At 43.9% G+C, this 18,291-nt stretch overlaps 1 protein-coding gene across 1 annotated transcript in view; it reads left to right on the top strand.

Annotated features, from left to right (window-relative positions):
• The window catches only part of LOC121553851 (ubiquitin carboxyl-terminal hydrolase 43), a 59,252-nt gene that overhangs the window by 25,212 nt on the left and 15,749 nt on the right, over positions 1–18,291 (top strand). Inside the window, 2 exon segments of the mRNA XM_045205482.1 lie at positions 11,448–11,610; positions 13,569–13,680. Coding sequence (XP_045061417.1) covers positions 11,448–11,610; positions 13,569–13,680 — 275 coding nt within the window.

Here is an 18,291-nt window from a genome sequence, read left to right on the forward strand (position 1 = left end):
CAATGATCATGAGGACGGTGAGGAATCAGCCCAGAACTACACGGGAGGATCTTGTCAATGATCTCAAGGCAGCTGGGACCATAGTCACCAAGAACACAATTGGTAACACACTACGCCGTGAAGTACTGAAATCCTGCAGAGCCTGCAAGGTCCCCCTGCTCAAGAAAGCACATATACAGTGGGGAAAAAAAGTATTTAGTCAGCCACCAATTGTGCAAGTTCTCCCACTTAAAAAGATGAGAGGCCTGTAATTTTCATCATAGGTACACGTCAACTATGACAGACAAATTGAGATTTTTTTTCTCCAGAAAATCACATTGTAGGATTTTTTATGAATTTATTTGCAAATTATGGTGGAAAATAAGTATTTGGTCACCTACAAACAAGCAAGATTTCTGCCTCTCACAGACCTGTAACTTCTTCTTTAAGAGGCTCCTCTGTCCTCCACTCGTTACCTGTATTAATGGCACCTGTTTGAACTTGTTATCAGTATAAAAGACAACTGTCCACAACCTCAAACAGTCACACTCCAAACTCCACTATGGCCAAGACCAAAGAGCTGTCAAAGGACACCAGAAACAAAATTGTAGACCTGCACCAGGCTGGGAAGACTGAATCTGCAGTAGGTAAGCAGCTTGGTTTGAAGAAATCAACTGTGGGAGCAATTATTAGGAAATGGAAGACATACAAGACCACTGATAATCTCCCTCGATCTGGGGCTCCACGCAAGATCTCACCCCGTGGGGTCAAAATGATCACAAGAACGGTGAGCAAAAATCCCAGAACCACACGGGGGGACCTAGTGAATGACCTGCAGAGAGCTGGGACCAAAGTAACAAAGCCTACCATCAGTAACACACTACGCCGCCAGGGACTCAAATCCTGCAGTGCAAGACGTGTCCCCCTGCTTAAGCCAGTACATGTCCAGGCCCGTCTGAAGTTTGCTAGAGTGCATTTGGATGATCCAGAAGAGGATTGGGAGAATGTCATATGGTCAGATGAAACCAAAATATAACTTTTTGGTAAAAACTCAACTCGTCGTGTTTGGAGGACAAAGAATGCTGAGTTGCATCCAAAGAACACCATACCTACTGTGAAGCATGGGGGTGGAAACATCATGCTTTGGGGCTGTTTTTTCTGCAAAGGGACCAGGACGACTGATCCATGTAAAGGAAAGAATGAATGGGGCCATGTATCGTGAGATTTTGAGTGAAAACCTCCTTCCATCAGCAAGGGCATTGAAGATGAAACGTGGCTGGGTCTTTCAGCATGACAATGATCCCAAACACACCGCCCGGGCAACGAAGGAGTGGCTTCGTAAGAAGCATTTCAAGGTCCTGGAGTGGCCTAGCCAGTCTCCAGATCTCAACCCCATAGAACATCTTTGGAGGGAGTTGAAAGTCCGTGTTGCCCAGCGACAGCCCCAAAACAACACTGCTCTAGAGGAGATCTGCATGGAGGAATGGGCCAAAATACCAGCAACAGTGTGTGAAAACCTTGTGAAGACTTACAGAAAACGTTTGACCTGTGTCATTGCCAACAAAGGGTATATAACAAAGTATTGAGAAACTTTTGTTATTGACCAAATACTTATTTTCCACCATAATTTGCAAATAAATTCATACAAAATCCTACAATGTGATTTTCTGGATATTTTTTTCTCATTTTGTCTGTCATAGTTGACGTGTACCAATGATGAAAATTACAGGCCTCTCTCATCTTTTTAAGTGGGAGAACTTGCACAATTGGTGGCTGACTAAATACTTTTTATCCCCGCTGTACATGCCCATCTGAAGTTTGCCAATGAACATCTGAATGATTCAGAGGAGAACTGGGTGAAAGTGTTGTGGTCAGATGAGACCAAAATGAAGCTCTTTGGCATCAACTCAACTCGCCGTGTTTGGAGGAGGAGGAATGCTGCCTATGACCCCAAGAACACCATCCCCACCGTCAAACATGGAGGTGGAAAATTATGCTTTTGGGGTGTTTTTCTGCTAAGGGGACAGGACAACTTCACCGCATCAAAGGGACGATGGACGGAGCCATGTACCGTCAAATCTTGGGTGAGAACCTCCTTCCCTCAGCCAGGGCATTGAAAATGGGTTGTGGATGGGGATTCCAGCATGACAATGACCCAAAACACACGGCCAAGGCAACAAAGGAGTGGCTCAAGAAGAAGCACATTAAGGTCCTGGAGTGGCCTAGCCAGTCTCCAGACCTTCATCCCATAGAAAATCTGTGGAGGGAGCTGAAGGTTCGAGTTGCCAAACGTCAGCCTCGAAACCTTAATGACTTGGAGAAGATCTGCAAAGAGGAGTGGGACAAAACCCCTCCTGAGATGTGTGAAAACCTGATGGCCAACTACAAGAAACGTCTGACCTCTGTGATTGCCAACAAGGGTTTTACCACCAAGTACTAAGTCATGTTTTGCAGAGGGGTCAAATACTTATTTCCCTCATTAAAATGCAAATCAATTTATAACATTTTTGACATGCGTTTTTCTGGATGTTTTTGTTGTTATTCTGTCTCTCACTGTTCAAATAAACCTACCATTAAAATTATAGACTGATCATGTCTTTGTCAGTGGGCAAACGTACAAAATCAGCAGGGGATCAAATACTTTTTTCCCTCACTGTACCTACTGGAGCGCATACTACGGGTGGGTGTTGCTATGGTGACCAATGAGCTAAGATAAGGCGGGGATTTGCCTAGAAGTGATTTATAGATGACCTGGAGCCAGTGGGTTTGGCGACGAATATGTAGTGAGGGTGAGCCAACGAGAGCGTACAGGTCACAATGGTGGGTAGTATATGGGGCTTTGGTGACAAAACGGATGGCACTGTGATAGACTACATCCAATTTGCTGAGTTGAGTGTTGGAAGGTATTTTGTAAATTACATCGCCGAAGTCAAGGATCGGTAGGAAACAGGTTTCCCTCAAGAATTTCCCTGTATTTAGCGCCATCCATCATTCCTACAATTCTGACCAGTTTCCCAGTCCCTGCCGATGAAAAAAGATGGTGTTCTGAGAGGTGTTGGGTTTGCACCAGACATAGCGTTTTCCTTGATGGCCAAAAAGCTAAATTTTAGTCTCATCTGACCAGAGTACCTTCTTCCATATGTTTGGGGAGTTTCCCACATGCCTTTTGGCGAACACCAAACGTGTTTGCTTATTTTTTTCTTTAAGCAATGGCTTTTTTCTGGTCACACTTCAGTAAAGCCCAGCTCTGTGGAGTGTACGGCTTAAAGTGGTCCTATGGACAGATACTCCAATCTCCGCTGTGGAGCTTTGCAGCTCCTTCAGGGTTATCTTTGGTCTCTTTGTTGCCTCTCTGATTAATGCCCTCCTTGCCTGGTCCGTGAGTTTTGGTGGGTGGCCCTCTCTTGGCAGGTAATAATGGATTTAATGGTGCTCCGTGGGATGTTCAAAGTTTCTGATATTTTTTAAATAACCCAACCCTGATCTGTACTTCTCCACAACTTTGTATTTGTCCCTGACCTGTTTGGAGAGCTCCTTGGTCTTCATGGTGACCCTTGCTTAGTGGTGTTGCAGACTCTGGGGCCTTTTAGAACAGGTGTGTATATATACTGAGATCATGTGACAAATCATGTGACACTTAGATTGCACACAGGTGGACTTTATTTAACTAATTATGTGACTTCTGAAGGTAATTGGTTGCACCAGATCTTATTTAGGGGCTTCATAGCAAAGGGGGTGAATACATGTGCACGCACCACTTTTCCGTTAATTATTTAGTATAATTTTTTGAAAGAAGTTATTTTTTTCATTTCACTTCACCAATTTGGACTGTTTTGTGTATGGCCATTACATGAAATCCAAATAAAAATCTATTTAAATTACAGCTTGTAATGCAACAAAATAGGAAAAACGCCAAGGGGGAAGAATACTTTTGCAAGGCACTGTAGAACAATGGCACGTGTTGTGTCGCACTGGCAGAAAAGAAAGACAAATATAACTTTAGGTGAGATATGTTTTTAGGCGGAAGTCAGAGTCTATTTTAAGAGATGGATTTTATGGATGTTTTGCTCTGGAGGAATAGTCTCCACCGTTTCATGGTTATGAATTTCTTTTTGGATTTCATATTTAGAAGTTATTGGAAAACACAGGAAGACATTCTAATGGATATTGGATCAACCCTTCTCCGTATACTATAGTAATGAGATTTATTATTTGGGAAAACAGTGTGATATTGCTAGCCTAGGAGTCAAGCACTCATGATAGAAAACACACAAAAAATAATGGGAACTTTATACAGATATGACAATTTAATCTCTCAACAGAACAGATATCAGGTGTCTATTGCAGTACATAAAACCTTCAATTTGAGTAAATCTTTGAAACTTTCCTACTAACTTTCTTAGACACTCACTGACTACCTTTACAAAAGGCCTGGTGTCCCTGGTGTAATCAAATAGTCTATCAAGCTCTAGAGACTGAGTTGTCTGTTCGGCGAGGTCGGAGGATCAGGGCTGAGAGAGTGTTTGTGTGAAAGAAGAGGTGCCCTGTGGGAAAGGTGGTGAAGCAGGGACATATCCACCGAGATAAAGGAATCTGTCAGTGCAGTGGACACAGACAGACACACACACACACACACACATACACATACACTCTCTCACTCTCTCTCCACCATTGTATTCAGTATTCATCTCCCTTCACAATGGACAGAGGAGTTATAGGGAAGGTCTTCAGGTAGAATCTCAGTGTGCGTTTACTTTCATCCTATCAAAATGCTAAAAGCTGTTGACTGGAGACAAGGTTGGGGTTGAATGTTGTGTAGCGGAGGATGCATAGGCACTCATATAGAGACCATTAGCTCTGCCTTTAGTGAGCACATTTTATTATTATTATATATATTCACACAAGTATCTTTACACCAACACACACACACAGGTTGTGGATGTATCTGCTGAAGGGCGGTGAAGAGAATCTTGAGAAAAAGCCCCAGCTGTGCCCAATGGCTCAGCCCCCATATCTCCATCTGCTTTTACAAGGCAGTTTTTCAATGATTGATGATGAGCTGTTTAAACCCATCGTCAGAAGTACTTCTAGAAATACTGTAGTTTGAAAGATGAATGGGACCCATTTGTTTCACATTAAAGTTTGTATTTGATTTTGACATTGTGTACACATGCACCATGTCACCATGCTACACTATATATACAAAAGTATGTGGACACCCCTTCAAATTAGTGGATTAGTATTTTACAGGTGTATAAAATCGAGCACACCGCCATGCAATCTCCATAGACAAACATTGGCAGTAGAATGGCCTTACTGAAGGGCTCAGTGACTTTCAACGTGACACCTTTCCAACAAGTCAGTTTGTCAAATTTCTACCCTGCTAGAGCTGCCCCGGTCAACAGCTGCCCCGGTGCTGTTATTGTGAACGGCTCAGCCGCGAAATGGTAGGTCACACAAGCTCACAGATCGGGACTGCCAAATGCTGAAGCGCGTAGTGTGTAAAAATCGTCTGTCCTCGGTTGCAACACTCACTACAGAGTTCCAAACTGCCTCTGGAAGCAACGTCATCACAAGAACTGTTCATCAGAAGCTTCATGAAATGAGTTTCCATGGCCGAGCAGCTGCACACAAGCCTAAGATCAGCATGCGCAATGCCAAGCGTCGGCTGAAGTGGTGTAAAGCTCACCGCCATTGGACTCTGGAGTAGTGGAAATGCGTTCTCTGGAGTGACGAATCAAACATGCCAGGACAACGCTACCTGCCTGAATGCATATTGCCAACTGTAAAGTTTAGTGGAGGAGGAATAATGGCCTGGGGCTGTTGTTCATGGTTCGGGCTAGGCCCCTTAGTTCCAGTGAAGGGCAATCTTAACGCTACAGCAAACAATTCCATTCTAGACGGTTCTGTGCTTCCAAATTTGTGGCAACAGTTTGGGGAAGGCCCTTTCTTGTTTCAGCATGACAATGCCCCTGTGCACAAAGCAAGGTCCATACAGAAATGGTTTGTCGAGATCGGTGTGGAAGAACTTGACTGGCCTGCACAGAGCCCTGACCTCAACCCCATTGAACACCTTTGGGATGAATTGGAACGCCTACTGCGAGCCAGGCCTAATCGCCCAACATCCGTGCCTGACCTCACTAATGCTCTTGTGGCTGAATGGAAGCAAGTCACCGCAGAAATGTTCTAAGATCTAGTGGAAAGCCTTCCCAGAAGAGTGGAGGGTGTTATAGCAGCGAAGGGTGGACCAACTCCATATTAATGTCCATGATTTTGGAATGAGATGTTCGACGGGCAGGTGTCCACATACTTTTGCTCATGTAGTGTATCTAGAGGAGAACGCTTTGAAGAATGCTTTTTGGTTCCAGGTAGAACCCCTTTGGCTCCAGGTAGAACCCTTTTGGGTTCCATGTAGAACCCTTCCCAAAAGAGTTCTACCTGGAACCAAAAAGGGTTTTCCTATAGATAAATAGGTAAAGAGGTCAATCGACCGAAACAATGTAATTGCCATGGAAACGCGTGGGGGAAAGATCCCGAGTCTCCTCATTGCCCCAAGCAAAATTATCCTACATTTAGGCTATTGTTGATATGTGTATTTCACACTATGTTGAAGTAAAAGGTTGTATAAAGCTTGTATGGATGTCAACCCCAACACATGTTCATGTCATCGCTACCAATCAACTGCATTACAGTTAAAAACGAATTTGACTACCACCACCGATTTCTGTATGCTAGCTATGCTAACCAGCTTATAAGAAATGGAGTTAGCGTTTAGCAGTCACATCTTCTAAACCTGAAAAGGGACAACTTCTACATGTTATGCAGTGAAAACAGCCAAATATATCCAAATCGGATTTAATTAACCACATTGTGGGCCTGTTACAATACATAAATCATAACGGATTTGACAAATATCCACATTTGTTGAATGTGCGCCAATCTGGTCAATGAAACGTCTGCGTTCCATTGACTCCTTTACCGCATCTATTGGGACAGCCGAATAACCCCTTTGGAACCCTTGTTTCTAAGAGTGCGTTGATAGACAGTCTTTTAGCTGTTAGCAGCATGGCTCTGGTATTTAATCTCGGTCACTGATATACTGTTACGTCAACATAATTGCTTCAGAAACATCAGTTAATTGATTTCCTCATCGTTATTCTTTATTTCTGAGTAAACGACATCCTGAGTCATGTCATGGCATATTTTACACAAGCCAATCAGAGATAGGCAGGATGGGGAGATGGCCATTCAGAAAGAGGGAGGGTGCAGGTCTAAAGTCAGTGAAGAATGCCATCCATGTGAATAGACCAGTTGTGTGGTTGTGGTTTTATACTCTAGAGGTATACGCCCACAGAGGATGCAACAGCCTGATCACAATTTACATTTACATTTTTGTCATTTAGCAGACGCTCTTATCCAGAGCGACTTACAATTAGTGAGTGCATACATTATTATTTTTTATTTTTTTCATACTGGCCCCCTCGTGGGAATCGAACCCACAACCCTGGTGTTGCAAACACCATGCTCTACCAACTGAGCTACATCCCTGCCGGCCATTCCCTCCCCTACCCTGGACGACGCTGGGCCAATTGTGCGCCGCCCCATGGGTCTCCCGGTCGCGGCCGGCTACGACAGAGCCTGGATTCGAACCAGGATCTCTAGTGGCACAGCTAGCACTGCGATGCAGTGCCTTAGACCACTGCGCCACATACCAACATTCCATCAGTGAGCTAGCGCTTCCTCTGCTTGTCTTACAGCATCTATAATCTCTGACTGTCTGTGTCATGTAATTTACTGAGTTTTAGCCCCAAGACTCGCTATCCCTTTTTACTTATTCACTGTAGATGGCACAGATACCTTACCTTATCGAGATGCATGTTGCCGAGATACCGGGAGGCAACCGTGGAATCAATCATAGGGGACGGAAGTCTTCGAGGACCTGGTGTGGCAGTGATGAGATGCATGTTTGGGATCCAGCGAGGGGGAGCAGGTGTGGCAGGTCTATATATATATATATCTTCCCCCCCCTCCCCTGCCGTTTTACTCCATCTGTCATTTACCCAAGCAGCAGACAACTCAGGTGTCCTCTGGTCGCCGGTGATGATGGCAACCAGACACAGGAAATGTCGGGACGTCTGTCTCGTCTAGGGCTTGTCCCCTCTCCCACCCTCCGCCGGACCCCACTACCCCCTGGGTATTTGTAGCACAGAGTGTGGACAGAATTGACAGTGGTCACTTGTCTAGGTGACAAACCACTAGAGATCTGTCTCTCGAGTCCCAAGACGGCTAAGCTTATAGGAGCAGAAAAGCATTTGAAAAGCATTATTTTGTGATATTTACTAGTACACAATAATAATTTATTTCGGTTGAGCATTAAATTCGGCAGTCACATGCACAACAACCAGCTGGAAGTTTATGATCAGACTAAACGGAAGCAGCTCTGTATGTGCTGTAGCCTGCATGCTCGCCAGCTAACAACAGCTTTATGCCTATGACCTATATTCACAAATGGGTTGTAAACCCACTATTTTGACATCTCAAAAGTATTATGTGTTAATCCCCCTGCAGTAGAAAATAGTAGTATGTCAAGTCATCATCATTAATGAGCCAATATTCATACTGTATATTCTCACTATCTTGTCAGACAGAGATAATAGAGTCGTTATCCAGCATGATGCTACTTCAGGGAACACAGTTTTATATAGTGCTCTGATATTAAAACTAGCTTGAAGGAGTGAAGCAGAAAAAGTAGGCCTTAGTAACTGCGGTGAAGAAGTAGATCCCTGGGGGTTACTGAAAAAAAAAAAAAAAGATTAGAGCCGTAGTTATTTTGGTGTTCATTACAATACGTATCCCTCCTCCTAATGTGAGACAGGTGCTGCAGGTGCTCTGGTGCAGTGTGCTACAATGTTCCAATGTCCTCGTGCGACCACCCTGCATCACTACATCTTCTATACTGAACAAAAATAGAAACGCAACATGCAACAATTTCAATGATTTTACGGCGTTACAGTTCATAAGGGAATCAATCTATTGAAATAAATTAATTAGGCCCTAATCTATGGATTTCACATGACTGGGCAGGGGCGCAGCCGTGGGTGGTCCTGGGAGGGCATAGGTCCACTCACTGGGGAGCCATGCCCACCCACTGGGGAGCCAGCCAATCAGAATGAGTTTTTCCCCACAAAAGGGCTTTATTACAGACATAAATACTCCTCAGCTTCATCAGCTGTCTGGGTGGCTGTTCTCAGACGATCCCGCAGGTGAAGAAGCCGGATGTGGAGGTCCTGGGCTGGCGTGTTTACATGTGGTCTGCGGTTGTGAGGCCGGTTGGGCGTACTGCCATATCACTCTAAAATGATGTTGGTGGCTTATGGTAGAGAAATTAACATTAAATTATCTGGCAACAGCTCTGGTGGACATTCCTGCAGTCAGCATGCCAATTGCACGCTCCCTCAAAACTTGAGACATCTGTAACATTGTGTTTTGTGGCAAAACTGCATATTTTAGAGTGGCCTTTTATTGTCCCCAGCACAAGGTGCACCTTTGTAATGTTCATGCTGTTTAATCAGCTTCTTGATATGCCACACCTGTCAGGTGTATGGATTATCTTGGCAAAGGAGAAATGCTCACTAACAGGGATGTAAACAAATTTGTGCACAGAATTGGAGAGAAATAAGCTTTTTGTGCATATGGAAAATGTCTGAGCTCATGAAACATGGGACCAACACTTTACATGTTGTGTTTATATTTTTGTTCAGTATATCAACTCTAGACACTGATTTCATTCACTGCAGTATTGATACAATGAAGATAATTATTTTCTCCTTCATATTGGAGTAGGTAAGCCCCAAAGCATCAATGGGATAGCTAAAGACAGAGAGAGAGAGAGAATTGTAGTGTGAAAAAAGTATAGTGAAATAGTAGGTCTAAAAAGAGAGAGGGGGGCGGAGAAAGAGAGCGATAGAGAGAAAGTAGGGAGGGAGATGGAGAACTGTGAGAGTGACAATTGTAATTAAACAGCTCAGCCCCTGAAGAGACACTCTAGCGACACTCCCCTTCTACTAGAACTGCTCTCCCTCACTCTCCTCCTCCTCTCTCTGCCCTATATATCTCTCTCTCTCCCTCTATATATCCCTCTCTCCTGTCTGGCAGAGAAAGAAGGAATGAGGGAGAGGTTGTGAGAATGAGAGTCTGGCATAGGTTTCTCCCTTCAGACCCTCTCTGGAAGATACAGCAGCCAGACAGACAGACCCACCCACACTCCTCACAGACTCAGCTATCCCAACAAAGTACTGCTTTCCTGAGTAATTTCAGGACATAGGAGTGTAGGCTTTGTATATATTTAAAATAGCATCCTGGTATTGTCTTGTGGGAGAAGTAAGCTGTTGTGTCCTTAGTATTTTGTTATTTGCTTATGCTCCTTATTGCTGTGGATTTTATTTTTTATTTAACCTTTATTTAACCAGGTAAGCCAGTTGAGAACAAGTTCTCATTTACAACTGCGACCTGGCCAAGATAAAGCAAAGCATAGGATACCTAGGATAACCTAGGTAACAGGCTAGCCTTTCTGTGCGGATTGAAATGAAACTGGCTTTGGCCTTTCAGTGCCTTTTACCTTCCCAGTGGGGAATTCAATAGCAGAGACGGGGGGCGTGAGAGAGAGAGAGAGCGAGTGGAGAGAGGAGAGAACGAGTAGGCAGCAGTCAAAAAGGCAGACAGGAATTACACAGCGCTGCTCCACTGGGTAAAGAAAAAACAGCCTCCACATGATTTACTATATGATGGTTGAGAGGAATCAACTAAGCCAAAAGCTATTTCCATTTACCTTGTAAAATTGAATACTTGATTATTAATTCACTAAGATTTACTCACCAAAGGCCATGCACTGGTGAATACATCAGTTGATACTCAATTGGTGGCCTTTTCGCTGGCAGCTTCGATATCTGAGTTGACGTGATACGATGTGACATTAAAGTACACTTCTTGTGCTCCTGAATGATTAGGGTTTCTCAGTACATGCACTGCTGTGTCTGTGTGTGTGCGGGTACATGATTATGTGTGTGTGTGACACATTTCTACAGTGATTAATTGCTCGACGGCGTTGAACAAGTGTGTTTAATTAAATCCTCAGATAATGTCAACATTTACAATGTGTACATTGCCCGGGAGACAGAGGTTCAGCCTCCTACACACTCCCCTGTAGCTATCACCTACGATGAATCAATGTGTACATGTCGTAACAGATGTCAATTTTACAATGCCGCCCTTTGGGTAAATCACAATCGTTGCTCCATTGTATAATGATTTTCACTTGATACGGTTTGTTTTCACAATTGTGGATGGTGTCTTTTTGAGGCATTGAGACCTGATAGAACCTCTCTTGAGCAGACTCTGGCACAAACTACCCCTGTTATGTATACAACCTTGTGTCTGAGCTCAACTTTGACCTCTCTCTCCTCTCTCAGGCTACCACCACAGCCTCCCATCCTCTCCGTACACCTCTGGGCCAGAGGGTCAAAGGTTACCCCCATCGACCACTCTGTCCTCAGAGTTCCTGAACCACAGTGGTTCCACCAAGGTCCTCCTCGTCATCTGCAACACAGCAGGCTCTGGCCAGCAGGCCGTCAGGTGAGTCAGGTTTGGTTGATTGGGTGGGAGTCTGGATTGGTTGATTGGGTCGGAATCTTGATTGGTTGATTGGGTGGGATGGAGGGAGGTAGGGAGGGAGGCCATTTTGAAAATATGAGGTGTTAGGTGTGAATCAAACAAGCCTTTTTATTTTATAGTTGGTTTTATAGTGGCGAATCTCATGGATGAACAAAGGTGTTATGATAAACATGTGCACCAACGTTTTGTACAGAGGGCAAAAGCTCTATCTCTTTACTAGTTCCAGCTGTAACGTGTGACGCTGGGCCCAAGGGGATGTGCTCCGAGTTCCATTTTCCAGTTCCATGTCCCATTACAGAGGCTGCGTTTACACAGGCAGAACCATTCTGATCTTTTTCCACTAATTGGTATTTTGACCAATCAGATCAGCTCTTTTGCCAATACCTATAAAACATATCAGAATTGGGCTGCCTGTGTAAACACAGCCTAAGTCATCAGAACTTTATGGTCTGGCTGGCTGTTGGATTTTACATTCATATCATAGTATAAAGGAACCCATATACTTTTTTCAACATGTCATCATTTTTTGACATCTTTTTAAAACATGTATTTTTTCCTACTGAAAATCAAAGGGCGCATCGCTCCTGAAAGAAACTAAATACTCTAAATCCCAGTGAGTGAGTGAGTGAGTGAGTGAGTGAGTGAGTGAGTGAGAGTGATATTTGAGTACCTGTGGAGGCCCCATCTCAGCCCAGTCTGTCTCTGTTTCACCCCATGGGGAGACTGTTTACACCCCCTGACTGGCACATGTCAACTGTGGTTGGCCCAGATTGCTGCCTGTTTGACAGAAACCCTCTCTCTCTCTTTCCCCCAACTGTCTCTACAACAGAGGAAAAGCCTACAGATCATAACCACATAATGGTTCATATTGGGCCAGTTTCCCAGACACAGATTAAGCGCCATAGTGGACTAAAAAGCAATAGAGATTCTCCAGGAATGTGTCCAGGTAACCAGCCCATTGAGTAGTTATATCTTGGGCATCATTTTAGGAAATTCACCCTGGGCTCACCTTGTGTGTAATATAACCATTGAATGGATGATCATCATAGATGTCTTTGGGGTAGAGTTTGGTCCTTGGGCTAACCTAGAGGAGAAGTATTCCCATAGCAGTAAACATTGGCTTACCTGCTCACTCTAATAAACTGCTTCGAGGGATGCGGGGTGGCACTGGTTACAAGGACAGACCATGTTTCACACAGACACACCAGGTGCGCACGTGTGCACACACACACACACACACACACACACTGAAGTCTCAAAACAGCCTCCACCGGTTTTATAAGAAAACCAATCTAAGCAGTAGATGGGAAAAGAGGCTTATGCCCCAATTATTTGAAGGTGGATTAAATGGACTGGAATATGTTCAATTCATTGAATGAAAATACTTTCTTCTAGGTTTTCTCATTCGGATCACTGACTAGCTCTCTCTCAAACGCACACAATGCTATTGGAAATGTAAATCCATAATTTAAAAAACTACATTCTCAGCCAAAATGTTCTCATGCCTGAAATATGCTTACAATGCCGCGTTGAAAATGCTGGCTTTCTCTTGACTTGGAGTCCTGTGATCATTAAATACATGTTGAGTTGAGAGACCTGCTTAACTACGTTTTACATTCAAGAGGCCACAGGGTTGTAATGTACTCTACTTTATGCAAATCCAAACATATGTTTGCCTCTCAAACAACTGCAGAATAACATTGTCTTTTTCCCCCCTTCTGTCTCTTCCTCCCTCTCTTTCATCTCTCTCCCCCTCCTTCCTCCTCTCTCCCTCTCCTTCCTCCTCTCTCCCTCTCCTTTCTCCTCTCTCCCTCTCCTTCCTCATCTCTCCCTCTCCTTTCTCCTCTCTCTCCCTCTCCTTCCTCCTCTCTCTCCCTCTCCCCTACTCCATCTTCCTCTCCTTCACCCCCCCTCCCCAGGTTCGGCCCTCCCTTCCTCATGAGAGAGGAGCGTACCCTGTCCTGGGACCAGCTCCAGCAGAGTATCCTCAGCAAGCTCTACTACCTGATGCTGAACGGATCACAGGCTCAGGTCAGTTAACACTGGCACCACTGGTCACTACTATTCATTTACTACTACTGTTTCCTACTGTTTACTACCTGAAACAGCAGTACATTCTACCTGAACAACCTAGTGCTACTACCACCAGAACTAACATTCAGCCTACCAATATGCAGTTAATGGAGAGTGGAGATCCTAATGATCTAGTGAGTCTCATACATGCGCACACACACACACACACACATATCCGGGAGTACTTACACACACACACACCCTCTAGGATGACATCTGCGTGCACATAATGACATATGCAGACACTCTTAAGACACAAGCCACCGTGTGTGTGTGTGCTCTTGAGTCCTCAACAACTTCCTGGAAGAAAAAAAAAAAAACATAATGAGAGTGAATTGGCTTTAATTACGAACGGAGGCTTTCAATTAACCTGAGTGGCCGTAGGGACTGTCTCAGGACCTTCCATTTACACCCAGGCAGTTTAGACTCTGCCTGAGACACAAGGAGGAGTGACACAGCAGATAATGTAGCTGGCAATGGAGTCCAGGACAGCCCCATAGTTCTCTCACCATAGCAATTAACTCTATGCACTGAGCAGAGTGGGGGTTAGGTCAGCATCCATACACCTCACTGTGGCTTCTGCCCTGATAACACACAGATTTAATACAGAATACAGGGAGTGACTAAAGACAAGACCGGTATTACGTAGACCAGCATGTCATCAGTTTGTTACAGTGGATCCACTGTAGACATAAGTGAGCATTGTAGCAATGAGCCCCTTTCCCTTACCATGCTGTATTCACTATACACTATAGGGCTACTCTATACACACATTAAGCAGGACCATTTTTTGGTACACATGCATTGTTTATTCTATAGACCAGTGGTCACCAACCTTCTTTGAGTCGAGATCACTTTCTGAGTCAAAATGCAAGCCGAGATCTACCGTACATGTTTTTGGGGACATGACTTAAAAAACGTAAGCCTATGCAACATGAACCTATTAAAAACAGTACTGTAGTAATGAGGTTTGTGCAGTAGGCTATAGGCCCAAAACATTATCACTGCCAATTATATTTCAACATTTGAGGTAGGCTATATGATCACACCGTTAATAGATCAGTTGTTGTATTACTTGTGAGGCACAGCTGAGTGAGCATACATTTAAATAATTAGCTTTTTTTATTTTACTGGGCTGATGGAGCCTGCATCTGATGGTCAGTCTCAGCGGAGGGAGAGGGCAGCAGACTGAGGGTCCACCGCTCAACATCCCTCCGCTCTCCCTTTCCTCTGCTGACACTGACCAAAAAGTGACACCGTCTTCCAGTTGATGGCGAAAATCGAGTCGGACCACATTATTTCTGCCTAATGCACAAATTCCTCTTGTTACTGCTATGAACAGAGAAAGGGAAATATTCCTTGATATTAAAAAAGACCCAAGCCGCCAATAATAATAACAACGCAAGCCTTTTGATACACTTTGCTACTCATTCATTGCAGCTGCAGTGCTGGTTGTAGCGCTAGTGGAAGTAGGGTGAATGCGCATTTTATGGCTTATAAAAGTGTTGAATAGAAAGTGTTGACAGTGCTGAGTAAAAACTTAAACATGAACTCACTCATAAAAACAGCAGCTCTTTGCTGCATTCGTTCACACTCTCTCTCTAGTCATGGTTTTAAAAGCTTAGAAATCTCACAGTATCGACTTTGCTTTAGCTTTCTTTCACGCCTGCTATGTTGCTGCAGACAGGGTAATCTGAGAGAGTTTGTACCTTCAGACATATGAAATGGTTCAAAATGGGAACACGTCACCTACCCGGTGCCCAGGGCAGCTGAATTGGGTGCACCTACCGCCAACAGAGGGAGATGATATTAACATAAGGCTTTATCGTTGGTTTTTTTACAAAAATGTTTGCCGATCTACTAGGAATGCCTTGGAGATCGACCAGTCGGTGACCACTGCTATAGACAACGGAGTTCAACACTGCCACAATGACCCCCTCACTTCACCTTGACCCTTAAATACACACAACACACAACTATCCTCTGCTCCTAAGGTGGGCTGCCCTGTCGCTATGGGAGAAGCCATGGTGATAGTGCGGTGTTTGACAAGGAGGCCTTATCCAGAGCAAACAGCCCTGGGCTCAAAGTCTCAGGTAGTGCTAAGGCTGACAAGCCCCAGACAAGGTCCTACCTCCACAGAGAATAAACTATTTCTTTACACCTAGTGTTGACACACTGATCTGTATCTCCACGGCAACAAGCTCCTTGTCAAGTTAACTCTGTCAAGCTGTGTGACCATCAACTGCACTGTCTGGTTCCCTTTACTTCTCATTCATAGCAAAGCTGTATGCAGACTGAATTCACAGTTAACTTCCAGGACAGAATGATTGTTTGGTACTTACTTGTATTTGAGGTGTTTGTTTGACTCCCTGGGGGATTTTTCACTTCAAAGTGTGGTTTGTCCGGCTTTCTTATGTCATTCTTATTTGTTTTGTGGTAGAGGAAATTCATAAGATGTTGTGGCGCCCCCTGTGGGTTTCTCAACGACATACAGTGCCTTCAGAAAGTATTCATACCCCTTGACACATTTTGTCTTACAGCCTGAATTCAAAATGGATTCAATTGATCTACAGACAATACTCCATAATGAAAAAGTGAAAACTTGTTTTTAGAAAAATAGTCACATTTATTGAAAATTAAATACAGAAATATCTAGTTTACATAAGTATTCACACCCCTGAGTCAATACTTTGTAGAAGCACCTTTGGCAGTGATTATAGCTGTGAATCTGAGCTTTCCACACCTGGATTGTGCAACATTTGTCCATTATTCTTTTCAAAATTCTTCATGCTCTGTCAAATTGGTTGTTGATCATTGCTAGACAACCATTTTCAGGTCTTGCCATAGATTTTCAAGTAGATTTAAGTCAAAACTGTAACTTGGCCACTCAGGAACATTTACTGTCTTCTTGGTAAGCAACTCCAGTGTAGATTGGGCCTTGTGTTTTAGGTTATTGTCCTGCTGAAAGGTGAATTCATCTCCCAGTGTCTGGTGAAAAGCAGACTGAACCAGGTTTTCCTTTAGGATTTTGCCTGTGCTTAGCTCCATTCTGTTTCTTTTTATCCTGAAAATCTCCCCAGTCCTTAATGGTTACAAGCATACCCATAACATGATGCAGCCACCACTATAAAATATGTGTTGGAATTGCCCCAAACATAATTTCACTTTGACATTATGGGATATTGTGTGTAGGCCAGTGACAAAATGTGGAAAAATTAAAGGGGTGTGAATAATAATAATAATATGCCATTTAGCAGACGCTTTTATCCAAAGCGACTTACAGTCATGCGTGCATACATTTTTTTGTGTATGGGTGGTCCCGGGGATCGAACCCACTACCTTGGCGTTACAAGCGCCGTGCTCTACCAGCTGAGCTACAGAGGACCACATTCTGAAGGCACTGTAGCAAGTGATCTTTTGACCACTACATACTACCCAAAATTGCCATCTAGCAGGAAAGAGGAAGGAAGAGATTGCTTGAAAGATTCGTCATTTACAGACACTACACCAGTGAAAAAAGTACATGTGAGGAGAAGTGTCTGTTATAGTCAGTCTCTGATATTAAAGCTTTAAAGGTCCAATGCAGCCGTTTTTATCTCAATATCAAATCATTTCTGGGTAACAATTAAGTACCTTACTATGATTGTTTTCAATCAAAATAGTCAAAAATATACAAAAATTGCTTCTTAGCAAATAACCATTTCTTAAGCAAGAATTTAGCTAGGACTGTCTTGGAGTGGTCTGACTAGGGAGGGGGGAACTCAAAACTAGCTGTTATTGGCAGAGAGGTTTGGAACTCTCTTTCTTATTGGTCTATTAAATAATTTTCCACCTGGTGATGTCATCAGGAAGGCCAAAACTCCAGCTTGGTTTGAAGAAATCAACTGTGGGAGCAATTATTAGGAAATGGAAGACATACAAGACCACTGATAATCTCCCTCGATCTGGGGCTCCACACAAGATCTCGCCCCGTGGGGTCAAAATGATCACAAGAACGGTGAGCAAAAATCCCAGAACCACACGGGGGGACCTAGTGAATGACCTGCAGAGAGCTGGGACCAAAGTAACAAAGCCTACCTTCAGTAACACACTACGCCGCCAGGGTTTCAAATCCTGCAGTGCCAGACGTGTCCCCCTGCTTAAGCCAGTACATGTCCAGGCCCGTCTGAAGTTTGCTAGAGTGCATTTGGATGATCCAGAAGAGGATTGGGAGAATGTCATATGGTCAGATGAAACCAAAATAGAACTTTTTGGTAAAAACTCAACTCGTCGTGTTTGGAGGACAAAGAATGCTGAGTTGCATCCAAAGAACACCATACCTACTGTGAAGCATGGGGGTGGAAACATCATGCTTTGGGGCTGTTTTTTCCGCAAAGGGACCAGGACGACTGATCCGTGTAAAGGAAAGAATGAATGGGGCCATGTATCGTGAGATTTTGAGTGAAAACCTCCTTCCATCAGCAAGGGCATTGAAGATGAAACGTGGCTGGGTCTTTCAGCATGACAATGATCCCAAACACACCGCCCGGGCAACGAAGGAGTGGCTTCGCAAGAAGCATTTCAAGGTCC

This window comes from Coregonus clupeaformis, chromosome 20, assembly GCF_020615455.1.
Source record: "Coregonus clupeaformis isolate EN_2021a chromosome 20, ASM2061545v1, whole genome shotgun sequence".
NCBI lineage: Eukaryota > Metazoa > Chordata > Actinopteri > Salmoniformes > Salmonidae > Coregonus > Coregonus clupeaformis.